This window comes from Stegastes partitus, unplaced genomic scaffold (genome assembly GCF_000690725.1).
Source record: "Stegastes partitus isolate 25-593 unplaced genomic scaffold, Stegastes_partitus-1.0.2 Scaffold235, whole genome shotgun sequence".
NCBI classification, from domain to species: domain Eukaryota; kingdom Metazoa; phylum Chordata; class Actinopteri; family Pomacentridae; genus Stegastes; species Stegastes partitus.
In genome coordinates this window covers 134,114-148,182 of record NW_007577966.1, presented here as the reverse complement: position 1 = coordinate 148,182, position 14,069 = coordinate 134,114, and the positions used below count along the sequence as shown (strand labels likewise).

Sequence of the window (14,069 nt, the reverse complement as noted above, 5' to 3'; positions counted from 1 at the left end):
AAATGGCGCCCCCTGAATTTGGCCACAACGCCATAAAACACCAGAATACGAGACGTGCTGTGTCTGTGCTCCAATCGGCCTGAAATTTTACACGCGTGCTCCGAGTCTCAGCCTGAGCGCGTTTCCACCGCGGCCAACACGCACGCCGCCACGGCTCGCCACGGCTCGCCACTAAACAGGAAGTGGCTCGTAACTAGGCCACACTTGCTCCGATCTGCCCCAACCTCAACATGCCGGATCACAGTCCCGCCCAGAGCAAGTTTGCGCCACACCCCGCCGTGCGCGAAGACCGACAAGCGTAGGGCGAGGACCCATCCATCGCCACTTGAGGCTTTAATTTTGTTTTCACACTTTTGGCAGCATGTGAAAAGCAACTTCGATTTCTTTAAAACACAACATACAGAGGCCAGGAAGTTGTGTCCTGATTGGTACAGTTTCTTCTTTATCAAACCTGTCAGCAATCAAATTAGCCTTTCAAGTCTTTCTTATTTTGTTGGTGATAAATAAGCTGAAGTACCTCTCTATTATCACTCTTTAAAGTTGTTTGCATATCCAAAAAGCTTACCTTTGGTTCTCTGGCAAACAATTTTTCACTGTTAACCCTGCTTAAAGTTCTCAAACTTGATGACAGTTGATATATTTTGCTCTTTACTGTTAATGTTTCAAAAAGCAAACTGCTTTCGTGCCATCTTTCTGAGATACTACAAGACAATAAGCTCCTGCCTGAGGTCATATGCGTCACGTAGGTCTCTGTCATGGTGCCCTTTGCTTGCTAAACCCCATAATGTTCTTTGCTTGCCAACATGAACTGCCTTAGGTCCAAGTGGCCACCTTCTCGGGTTCCCGCTGTATTAAAGAGGCTACATGTGCTGAGGACAGGTTCTACAGTGTTGTCTGTCTGTGACTTCATGTTGTATTGTTTTGTTATTTGCGAACAGGTCTCTCTTGAGAATAAGAACCCGTATCTGTTGTGGGACTTTTAAAATTGAACAAAGGACAAAACTGCAGATATGACTAGGATGTTTATATCTGATTTAAGCTTAAATCAATAAGACTAGAAAATATGATGTGTAAACTGAATACATGAATACACTGAACTTCTGTGTAAAGTGAACCCAATGAAAAGCCTCTAGAGTACAGCAGGCCAAAGCACAAGCTTTCTGCATATGTGGGTGAGGTGAAATCAGGTTACCAGGGCCTTAAGTTGGGTTTTCATGAGTAGGAGGAGAGTTGGGAGGAGTTTGCATAAGTATATAAGGAAATGTATTGCATTGTTAGGTCGTTAAACTCTCAAGATTTTGCTCATGTTTGTTCTTACAGCCTCTGTATTGAATAAATATTATTCACATCACATTTCCAAACTGAAGACTTTTTCCTTGAAAATCTTTTTTGAAGTCTCAAATATTTAAACAAGAAGTGATTTTTTGACTACACGTTTGACGAAGTTGCAGTTTAGTCTACACGTGCTGTCACAGCACGTCATTTTACAGATTACGCAGAAACTAGAGATTTATCAGGTCAGGCTTGATGAGTTGGCACATGTGATATACCTGAATCTCTATATGCCTGGGGTTGTCTATGTACTTCTCAATGAGTAGCCGGTCATCTCCAAAGCTGGATGCTGCCTCTTGAGATGAGAACCGGAAACCTTCCCTGAAACAAAACACAAAAATTGCAGCAGTTATAAAGACTGCAAATACAAGCATCAGTATTTTTCAGTGGTCTGTACGTACGCAGTAGCAAAAGCAGTTGTGCAAATGTAAGTACATCTATGTATTTAAGTGTTTACATACACTCAGCATCCACTTTATTAGATACACTTGTTCAACTGTTCCTTAACGCATATTTCTAATCAGCCAATCACATATTGGCATCTTAATGCATCTAGGCATGTAGACATGGTCAAGTCGACCTGCTGAAGTTCAAGCTGGACATTAGAATGGTGAAGAAAGATGACTAAAGTGACTCTGAACATGGCAGAGTTGCTGTTGCCAGACTGGTTGGACTGACTATAGTTCCTCTTGATCTTAGCTAGGTTCTACAAAATGCTTCACAATGTGTCTCTTATTCATCCATTCATGCAGACTTGCACACCAACATAGTGGCTGTGCTTAGCGTTTAAATCCTGAACCCAGCTTGTTTCACTTAGTGGCTGTAATTTTCAGCAGTTGAACTGTTTCTTTCTGAAGGCAGTGCAAACTTGTCCTATGTTTTCAGCCGGGCCTCTGGGACAGTTAAAAGACCTTTGCCCGAGGATCGTAAGGAGCGTGGTGGAGAATATGGTGTTAAAAGGTTGGCAATGTAAATAGGACAGCGACCGTTGGGTGCTTCAAAAGTGATTAATAAAATCTTAAAATCGATCGTAAAACTTACTGGTAGCCAATGTAAAAGAGCTAAAACAGGCGTGATGTGCTCACATTTCCTTTTCCTGGTTAAAAGCCTGGCAGCAGAGGTCTGTACTGTCTGTAATCTGTCCAGAGATTTCTGATTAAGACACGTAAAAAGGCTGTTGCAATAATCCAGCCGTAAGGAAATAAAAGCATGTAAAATCGTCTCTGTATCTTTAAAAGTTAAATAAGAACGAATCTTTGAAAAACACACCACAAAACATGTGCAGTCATGTTATCATCTTAGAAATATTTCTAAGTTCAAGTTAAAACCAAACCAGACGCCGAGATGCCTTGCAGCAGGCTTAAGGTTTTCCACTGGCAGGCCAGCAGATGGCAGAATTTGTTTTCCCATCTTCTGGGACCCGATTACCAAGAAGTTCTCTGACATTCAGTTTCTCACCTCCACGACAGTCATTTAAAGCACTCAACTTCCCAGGGTCGGTGGCCTTAAGGGCAGGTACAGCTGCGTGTCATCAGCATAAAAATTAAATAAAACACTGTGTCTTTGTATTAAGAATATGAAACCACAGAGAACTACAATACCTCGTCTCATCATCATTCCAAGCAATCCTCATTCCTTTCCCTCCTCCTCCTGCCGATGCTTTAATCATAACTGGGTAGCCTAGCAACAAAACAAAAACAAAGGTTACAAAAAAGGTGCTTTTGTGTGAACACATACACACACATAGATCACAGAAGTAAAATTGAGGAAGCTTGAGGCTGGCTGCTGCTGCTCCAAGACAACGTACCGTCCAAACAGCACAGATGGCAGAAACAGCCAGATGTGGCTTTGAGCTGTTGCCACAAACACTGTAATCACCCGACTTGCACCGTCTGACCCAAACCGAAATCCCACTTGCTAGTGCATTACTGTTAAAGGAGACTATGATGAAAAATAATTCATGAGTAGTCTTTCTCCTATGATGTTTTCTGGTGAGGCCAAAAACGTTTTGAAGCACCCACATTAATGAAGCCTAATTAAGCTTTTGAAATGTGCTTCCCAACAACAACAATAACAACCTAAATCTGTTAAAAACATGCATGTTATTTTAAAAGTTAAATCCACACAAATAAACCAACAAATCCAGCAGTTCTCCAACATTTCTGCCAAGAAGAATGTTTAAAGTTCCAACCAGGATTCTGACAGAAACGTATTAATAACAGTACTAACTAGAAAAGCACTTTGAGAGCACAGACCTCCACCAAGCAGCTCATTGTTACCATGTTGTGATTTCCAGCCAACGTTAAAGTTCTGCATTCATTTTATCTACACTATTAGATTCATGGATAATCAAAACATACCTTTAGCATTTGAATTAACATTGATATAATTAATAACAAGCTGACGGAGTGATGAACGATCGTTCTGTACTCTCAAATATTTTGTACACTTACGTTATTTCTGCACTTACTGGCTTTTAAGCTGTTAGCTACTGCTATGCTAGGTTGGCATAACTACAGCGATGTTATCGCTAACATAAACAGACAGGGAGTAACTTAAGCTAGGTTAGCACAACTTTAGCAATGCAACATAAATGAAAAGCATGACCAATGCAACAAAGCACGGTCAGTCGTCGTAACACATGGCAAGAGAGTTAAAGTGAAACAGGAGACCTCTTGAGTCATTGTTAATGTGACAACGTTGTTCTGAATTTATCTGTCAGTAGCTTCCCTTAGCCCACTCCTGTAATGCTGCCTGGCTGTAGCTTACTCCTGTGCTACTGAGAAGACAGCGGGAGGACTGAAACACTGGAGTCAGAGCTCCATCTAGTGGACAAATGGCACAAGGACAGCATTCTATGCAACTGTGACACTTAAGAGCATTTACCGTTTTATGAGAGAATAACGAGACAGTACGCCAGAACATCACCAAAATTTAATCACCTGGTTACTGTGCCATTATCAACATTTCCTGAAAATTTCAGGAAAATTCGTCTATTAATTTTCGAGTTATCTTGCTAACAAACAAACAAACCAACAAGCGTCAGCTAAAACATAACCTCCTTGGTGGAGGTAATAATAACAACATCAGCTTGTACTTATATTCATGATAACCAAAAGGCAAAAGACTAGGCTAAAAAGAGTTCAGTAACATACAACCAAAGTGTAGCTGTGCAGCATGTGTTTTATGACCCATTACATTTTGTTATGTATAACAGAAACAAAACTTTTTTGTGCACCTTCAAAAAAAGAAGAAAAAGGTGCAAACATTAATATCCCCAATCTGCCTTGACATCAGTATCCCTTACAAGTGTATGTACATTTCTGATCACAACAATAAGTCCTCGTAATGACAAAACACATCCTCTGGGTCTGAGATAGGAGGAGGGGCAGAGTCAGATAGACAGGAACCACATTCTGTATTATCAGAACTGAGGGACATTCTGTTCTGTCACTCATAGTAATACAGACTGTAAATATTTAGTGGAAAGTGATGACTTACCGATTTCCTGTGCAATCTTCACAGCTTCCTCTGCAGTCTGACACACAGAAGAGTTATGGTTACAGATAATGAACCAAAGACAAGTCTTTACTAACAACTATGTTGTGATGGACTGTACATTATATTGTTTCAGCATTTCAGTCATTGTCACATCGCCGGCAGTGCAATGAGGAAATGTAACTCAAACACATTATACTGCAACTGTTTTTATTGCTCATTACAAAAACAAAACCTGCAGGGTTCCTATTTTCAATGACTAATCTGCACGAGAAATCTGTCTGATATAATTTAATCTGATGCAAGGATTTTGGGATACACAGACTTTTTTAAACTATTTTGAGGCAGGTTGCACATGTGCACAGCAAAATGAGCAGGTAACGGGAGAGAAACACTGAAAAAGAAGACTTGCTTGCAAAAAAGTAAATGTAACATTTGTTGTAGGGTTGTACCATTAATGGAATATTAATCATGATCATGATTTTAGCATCTCACAATTAAATAATATTATGGATTGTGATACTGATGCTGGAAATATATCCTTTGCACATGCAAAACTCCACTCATGGAAAACTATTTTACTCTTTACATATACATTTTTGCTCACACACCTGTCTAAGTTGCCGTGCTGCAGTAACTGAGTGGGGAGACAACAGACTTCTGTATGCTTGGCACTGCAGCTGCCTAGCCAGCTTCTACTGCAGCCTGCTTTTAAGGCATTGAGGAAATCATATTCATAATATGTTCTGCAAGATTATGCAAAAATATTTTGTTTTGTCATCTCAGTATTGATCAGAATAATAATTGTTATCATGTTTGCCATAATCGTGCAGCCTCAGTTAGGTGTATGGAAATATTTAGACAACAGGTTGAAGCTGACCAAAAACAGGGACTCTTTCAGCAGCATCTTGGGCCTTGTCCACATGTAGCAGGGTATCTCACAAAACGAAGATATTTTTCTATGATTAGGCCTGTCATCCACATGAAAGTGCAGATTTACAGCATTAAACAACGATTCTTTCAAAAACCTCTGACCAAAGTGAAGATTTGTGAATCCTCTGTTTATGCGTCTGTACGTGGACATCAATAAACAGGGTTTTAGGTTTCAAAATGTCACTGCCTGCAACAAAATATGTTCTAACATCACATCACCTGGGTTTACATTCGGAAACAGCATGGATGCCCTCAAAACTGTGTTGCCGTTGTCTCTTATCCAGGCGCATGTTTGTTTTTACAAGCCCAGATTCTGCTCCATGTACAAGAACACAGGCGAAGGACGATGTTAAAGACGGTTATTTTAGGACATCAAGAGACAGAAGCTTACTCTGATTGAATAGGATTTGGGGAACTACTGTCACCTAAAGGTTTGGCGTGCTTATGAATGTGCTTAACAACACACTTATGTGGTTACATGTGGACGTTTTTGGTTTTTTTTTTCTAAAAACGAGGTGGTGTCTAGAGGGGAGGATATTTGGTTTTATAAAAACCCTGCTACGTGTGGACAAGGCCTTAGAATTCTTGTGGCTACACATGGCAGCATAACTCGTGTGCTTGACCATTTAAATCAGCACCACAAAGATCTGTATGATGAATTAAATTTCCAAACAGCTGTTTTTCAGCTTTTTATAATTTATTAGATGCTGATGGACTCCTCTACAAAATCGCCCTAATCTGGTGAAAAGTCCTGTATTTAAGCAAAACATCACTTTTTTCCAGTAACATTGCAACCGCTTACTCAGAGGGAGTCCAAAAGCAACTTTGGATTGTCAGGTTCTCTGTTTAAATTTGTACAGTCTATAACTTACTATGTTAAGCGTCGTGAGATGGCATATGTTGTAAACTGTGGTATACAAATAAAACTGACTTGACTTGGCATGCGGCCTCAGCTGTAATTACAGACATTTCTGACCCCCGCCCCACGCCTTGTTGACTGGACGGGTAACAATTCATGCTTTAATGCAAAATTAGTCCATTATGGCTTACTGCACTGAAGTGAGCCACAAAACGGTGCACTCATGAACTAAACCTGAGCCAGGGAGAGATTTATAGTCTGTTGCAAGTAAAATTAGTTATTTTTTAGCTGTGTGTAAAAATTTGTATTTTATTTATTTGGTAACATCAAATCAGATCATATGTCATCTAAAGGCACTAATATGCATTTAATTTATTTGTTATTATTATAGTCCCTCTGATTCAATCCTGACTCGTCGGAGTCCCTTCCCACATCCCTTCAACCTCCAACAAGGAAATCATAAAGGGTCTCTTTATGCCGTTCCCTAGTGATGGGAGATGAGGTTTCATGAAGCATTGTGGCACATTACCCAAACTGTATTGATACTGCGTAGGTACTGTGTCACTGTGTTGCTCAATACTGACACCTGCTGGATTTTAAAAATCTCTACAGGCAACTTAGTTGACAGGCTCAACTGACATACTGATTTAATGTCCTAGTATATACAATAACATTATTTATATCTTATTTTATATCTTAATTTAGTTTAAAATATATTTTATATATTTAAAATATACAGTCAATAAATAATGTGAACATGTGTCATAATGTGAAAATCCAAGTGAAAGTGTTGTGGATGTGAGGATGATTATGTACTTGTTTTTGAGGCAAGGAGGGCTTTTTAAACAAAACAAAAAAAAGAATTCTTTATTCAAAAAAAAAATCAACTGTTGCAATGTCTTGGCATTAAGAAGATATGTTTTTTTTGATGCAAATTCTCCAGGAACAGGATTAAACAACAAGGAAATAAGAACAAATACCTTATTTGCTGATATAAGATCAAATGGTCCCACACAACGGTAACCTGTTGCCGGACCCATCACTACTGTTCCATTTCTATCTAGTCAAAGACTCATGGCAAGTGTAGATTTACAATTTTTTTCTGGATTTTGTTCCTGTTTTAAAATTGTCCTATTGATTTCATTTTTAAAACTGTGATTATGGTAGAGCCCAAGAGGACAGTTTCTCCCGAGATTTCATCTGCTGCACTTGCTCCTGTAGTGTACATGCATTGCTGTGTCTGTGAGTCATACCTTGACGACCCCATCAAATCCTGGGATAGTGTTGACCTGAGCAGCCTTAGCAATCAGCTTACTCTCAATTTTATCTCCCATTGCCTGGATAGCATGCGTGTCCGGGCCGATGAATGTCACACCCTCGGCTGCCTAGCCACAAGACAACAAGATAACTAAAGCATACCACAGTACTACCAGAGAAAGAACAAAGGCCTGATCTCCCACCAGACAACAGGACTACATCCACTGTCCTCACAACACAGTATGTTTGCACTTAGTATTTCTGTTACACATTATTGTAAAATAGGAAACATATTTACAACAAACTTACTTTTGTAATGGCTGGTGTAATTGGAACATGTTCTAATAACAAGTCATAATATGTTATGTCAGATAAACTGTTGATACCTAAAATTGCTGACATATCCAAAATAAAACTTGTATTTCTTAGCTGAACAAAAATAAATCAATTCATACCTTTGCACCTGTTATCAACTAATTAATGACCCATGGTAATGTTTGTGCTGAGAGGAAACTAGTGTGTAACGGTTTGTAAGTATTACTTACCAGTCGCTTTGCAAACTCTTTGTTTTCAGAGAGAAACCCATAACCAGGATGAACCTTTACAAAAAAACAAGTCAAATTAATTTCTCTCAAAGAAAAAGCAAAGCTTTTTTGAGAGTCTATAAATTAACAGTAGAAACATGCATAAAATAATATCAACATCTCATTAGATGGATTAATGCTGAGAAGCTGTTACTCATCTATACCAACAATCACACATGTACAAGGTTCAGACAACTCTTGACACAGCTCTGTTAATGGAAATTAAGTAACATGATTCCTCGTCTTGACGTGCATGTGCATCTAATACAGAGAATGCATGCAGTGTTCCACAGTCACAGTGTGTAATAAGCGCAACATAAATGCTTACAGCCTGTGCTCCAGTCACTCTGATGGCATCCATGATAGCATCCATGTTCAGGTAGCTCTTACTGGTGGGGGCAGGGCCAACACAGATTGCCTCATCGGCCATCTTCACATGAACCTACATACAGACACGTGGACAGGGATATTTATTGTTAAGACCCACATTACTAATTTCCATAAAAGATGTCTAGTTATAGTGCATTGTATTTAAGCAATAGGTTTCTACAGGCTACAAATGACGTGACAAATACAGGTAGGAAACTGTGCTTGAGCTTCTGTTTGTTCCTTCTCGATTACTTTCCCATGCTTATCATCTTTCAGAGTTTGAAAGACACATTCTGGGGACATAGGAGACTTTCACTAACGAATTGAAAAGGAGCACAATATGGGATCTTTAAAGCACTGACTGCAGGCCATCATCTGCTGCCATAGCGTCCTCCAATTTCAACCCGTCAGTCAGTGTCACATGGCAAGCGGCAAGTGGAACATCATGGTACTTAAGTACTGTTTTGGGTTTTTTTAAGTTCTGGATCTACTCCCATCATAAAACTACCACCTTGGACACTAAGCAGAACAGAAAAACCCACTCGTTCTCAGGAAGAACAACCATTAATGTCACAAAAGAGAATGACAGCAGGAGCCTGTTGTGATCAACTTCGCTATTGGTACTCCACTGGAAAAATGGTGTTGCATGCATTTTCTTACATCATGGACGCTCATGCCTGAGGCATGAAACAACAAGTGGAAACCAACACTTGGAAACTCCACGCAAAAAGATCCCAGGTGTCCTCACCGGGACACGAACCGGTGACCTTCTTGCTGCGATGCAACGGTGCTAATCACCAGGCCACCTTGCAGTCCCATATCCAACATTTTACATCAAATTCTTATTTTTGCAGCATAGCCTATGCTATTTCTCATGGGATATATGTATGTCACTGTTCTTTCATTTCATGTTCATAGGTCATGGTGAGAGAAGGATTTATCGCGTTCGCGTATGTAGTACATTTTCTTAATTTAAGTCAAGAAACGCAGCCTTTTCCCCTCTTGATAACAAAGAGAGGAGGGTTAAGTTACCAAAAGTCACGGCAAAATCCTCTCCACGCCTTCAGTATACGCCCCCTGGACCGAGGAGAGTAAAAGTAGGAAACTGCTTTTGTTCTGGTCTTTTGTCTTCTCTCTCGTTTAGTTTTTGTTTCTTACTCTCTTGTTCCATTTCTTTGTTGGCATTTTTCTTTTGTATTTATGTATCTTCATTTTTATAGTTCTTCGTTTAAGTCTTCGACTTCATTTTGTTTTAAAGATAGTGCCTTCATAGAAAATTCAAATGCACACGTTTGATTCTGTCAAACCAAGCTGACAAGAATCAGTAGAAATTCTATTTTTGTAACAGATCAATTACACCGTGCCTTCGCTCTCAGTTTCCAAAATTCTTTTTCTGTGTTCGGCTAATATCAAACGTGGCCGAAAGCATAACGAGAGCCATCGTTTATAGTAAAGTAACTTTTTAATCAACTCTGAGGAGCGTGCACACCGCGCACGGGACGCTGATTGCCAGACAGAACCACTACCGTGTGCCAGAGTTGGAAGCCGCTGATGGCCTCCAACACTGCGCCTCTGAGCTCCATTGCAGAACTCATTGCCGGCAACCTCATGACACTTCAGGAGCAAACCGCCTGGATCCGTAGTAAATAAGGGTCTATTCATCAACAACTATTCCAGCCAAAGGAGATTCCATTCCCATCAGTGCTGCACAAAGTAGGCAAAGGCAACCTTTCTATCTGCTCCTGATCGGGTTGATGTTTAAACTATTTAACAGCTCACAAGCATATCGATCATAAACCAAATTATTATTCACTACCGTTAGATCGTTTATTAACCATCCTGCTCTCACCACAATCCTCATTATTTGACTGGGTAATCTGACAACACGGCCACTACACACACTCCGATTTTCATTGTTTGAAGTTCCTGTGTATTTTAACAGAATAGTTAATAAACCTTCCTTATTCAGACCAATTCACGGTTTTGTGTCTTTCTTTGTGTGGGAACTGAGGTCAATTTAATCAGAGCTTACGACATTCAGATAACAGACTGATAAATGTAATTTCAAATCAAGTCTCTTTGAGATTTTATTTCAAATAATTCCTCAGTAAACTGAGGTTGTGCCCCTAAATCAATGAGTGCAACTGAACTACAAAGCATAGTTCTAACATACGCTACATTCTGCTGGATGTTGGTTTGATTTCAGACAGAACTGATTATTTCTCCTTGGTGCCCTGGATGTTTAATATGAATTGTTAACTCAAATTTCGATCAAATTGGAACTGAGTTTGGCCAATATATGACTTTAACTTGTAAGACTTTTCAAGTATTGAATTTTCATTGAATATTGAAAAATAAAAGAGCAAATAAGTTACTGAAATTTGAAAGAACTCTTCTTTAGTCTCCAGTACAGTTTATGCACTGCGGACAGCATGGGTTCGCTGTAGTGAAGCTCACTACCAGGACCTCAGTGTGCCTCGGTATGGCTCTCTCTTGCTATAACAAACTACTTTACAACACCCACACTAAAACTCCCTATCACCCACTCGTATGTTTCCTGGGAAAAAAAAGAGTAGACAAGTTTTTCAGTTCCCTCTGTTCCAAGGATGAACACAAAGGATGACTCACAGCACTGGAGTCCACGTCACTATGAACAGCTACAGTCTGGATACCCATCTTCTTACATGTCTTAATCACCTGATGGAAAAGCACACACAATTAATACTGACGCTTCAATCTACAGTCAATGTCAAATACACCAGCTTGTAAAAGTTGATGTGTAAAGGCAGAAATGCACCCTTAACAAATGTGGGGTTGTGTGAGGTAGGGGTACTGGAAATAATGGAAATGATTTTGAAAAAAAAAAAAAAAAAGCTTCTGCACAAACAGTGTGGCAACACATGCATTTACACATTACATTTTGACAAACTTAACGGCAACGATGGTAGTCTGCTAACACTATGAGAAGCATTCGACTTATGTTATGAGCTACTACTGCATGAGCCTGAGGATGAGAACACTTGCTGTTGTAAATGCTGTTGGTGGTGCACTGCTGCAGCAGACGCCACTGGTACAATTTGGGAACACTGAAGTGTATGAGCATCTTGCAAACATACCGATGTATGAAACATATTAATGATGACCGTCATCTACTCTATGACTAAATATCATTTACTAAAAGATCTTTGTGTAGATCAGGAAGCTTATCGTTCAGGTAGCTTTAAGGTCTTTTCACCTTTTGTTCAAAATGCTCTGTAATACCATTGGCACACTGGCTTTTGGTTGTCAATAACTTGTCACCTGTGTCTTCCTCTGTACACAAGTTGCAGCAGCACTGTTGCTGCACCTGCACTTTCCACGTGTTATTGTTCAGGATCTCTGATAACTACACAGTACTTACAACTTGGCATCCCTACTGCTCAGCTTCAGAAGCTGTTCAGCTTCAGTGAGTCTATTTGTTTCACAGTAATCCAACAAGCATTTCAGTAGGATTTCAGTTACGGTACATATTTGTGTGTCAGTCAGTCTTACCCTGCAAGCAATTTCTCCTCTATTAGCGATAAGGATCTTATCAAATGTCTGCGGAAGAAAAACAGCAGAAAATTTAGCACCCTTTGTCACTTACCTAACGAGGACTTTCTTTACTTCACTTGACTGTCAAAGAAACAAGTAGCAACCAAAACACTTTCTTTACCCTCTCGCTCCTGAGCAAGGCTTTTATTTTTACACATCAAACCCCTTCTCTTTAAAAGGTTACATTTGTACAGTTTCTTTACTGTCAACAGCTGATTATTGAAAACCTCAAGTGTTACTTTTAAACAGACAGAAGAAGACGACAGTTACGCATTACCTTTTCACTGGGATTGTACGCTGTGGAATATTGAGCCTTGCTATGCACTGTGCAGCATCTGGACTGGAGTGAGACATACTGCAAAATACACACAAACACACCATATTAGGCTGGTACAGACTTATTTCATTTCATTCATTATGTTATTCAGCTGGGGTTGCTTTAACTACTCTGCGTAAGGCTGTAGTATTTGACTAGAGTTAATACAATGAAACTAATTTCTGGCTTTCTTTATTGATTCAGTTATCTTTGCTTTCACAAGTTTTCAGCTGCCACACACATTAAGGTATGTTATCATTGTTTCTGGTTCAATGTAAAGTAAGTTGGTGAAATAAAGAGTTATACATGAATTGGGCATTTATCGGTCTTTGTCTGATTTCATTCTGCACTGGAAAGGATTTAACCACCGCCACTATCATGTGCACACTGCTTAAACCAGCAAATTCTGGCATCTGATTTTTATATAGTTTTCAGTTCAGTCTTTTTTGAATAGGTCTAGTTTTTTTTAACTGACAGAAATCATCTTGTTAAAGTACATTGTTTAAACACTAAACATGAGTGCAGGTTTACTCAAAAAAATCCCGTTTTAATGTGTTAAATATGTTGTGATGACCCCTGTGATTTACACAACAACAAATGACTGCTGAGGGAGAATGTTAGTAAGTTAAGTAATCAGTTGTTATTTGCTGAAAAGGGGCGCAATATGGGAAGTTTAAAGCTGCAGGCACTGAAACAGCCTGCTGAGAACAGGGCTAAAACTACAGGTTGTGCAGTTATTGTGAACCATCTTTGCAGTAATTTGAGCTGTAAATGGAAAGATATATTCTGGAGATATGCAAGACTTTCATGCATTTGCTGAAAAGGGGCACAGTATGTGTATGGTGACTCTGGATGCCAACGCACAGTTATAAAATCAGAGTGCAGTGGAGAGCAGAAACATGGGAATGACTGCTGAAGTTATGACAATGTCAAGATCAGCAGGACAGAGGTAGAGCGAGTCGAGAACTTCAGATACCTGGATGTCAACATCACGCAGGACCTGAAGTGGTCCTGTCACATTGACACCCTGGTAAAGAAAGCTTGACAGCATCTCTACCTCTTCAGATGCCTGAGGGACTTTAAGCTCCCTCTCATGGTGCTCAGGAACTTTTACACCTGCACCATTGAGAGTGTTTTGGCTGGGAGTATCACCACCTGGATGGGCAGCAGCACCCAGCAGGACTTCTTGGCCCTGAGGAGGGTGGTCCGCTTGGCTTAGCGCACCATCAGAACCACCCTCCCCAACCTGCAGGACATTTACACCAAACGATGCAGGTTAAAGGCCAGGAAGATTGCAGTGAGCCAAACCACCCCAGCCACAGACTGTTCTCTTTGCTGGCATCAGGGC

The 14,069-nt window shown here is 39.9% G+C and overlaps 1 protein-coding gene across 1 annotated transcript in view; it reads right to left on the bottom strand.

Annotated features, from left to right (window-relative positions):
* The window catches only part of pcca (propionyl-CoA carboxylase subunit alpha), a 37,122-nt gene that overhangs the window by 21,486 nt on the left and 1,567 nt on the right, over nucleotides 1-14,069 (bottom strand). Inside the window, exons 2-10 of the mRNA XM_008281523.1 lie at nucleotides 12,683-12,760; nucleotides 12,364-12,411; nucleotides 11,461-11,529; nucleotides 8,792-8,905; nucleotides 8,425-8,478; nucleotides 7,876-8,007; nucleotides 4,834-4,870; nucleotides 2,934-3,012; nucleotides 1,551-1,653 (exon numbers count right to left, since the gene is read on the bottom strand). Of these exons, the coding sequence (XP_008279745.1) occupies nucleotides 1,551-1,653; nucleotides 2,934-3,012; nucleotides 4,834-4,870; nucleotides 7,876-8,007; nucleotides 8,425-8,478; nucleotides 8,792-8,905; nucleotides 11,461-11,529; nucleotides 12,364-12,411; nucleotides 12,683-12,760 (714 nt within the window). The remainder of the gene's footprint in view (nucleotides 1-1,550; nucleotides 1,654-2,933; nucleotides 3,013-4,833; nucleotides 4,871-7,875; nucleotides 8,008-8,424; nucleotides 8,479-8,791; nucleotides 8,906-11,460; nucleotides 11,530-12,363; nucleotides 12,412-12,682; nucleotides 12,761-14,069) is intronic.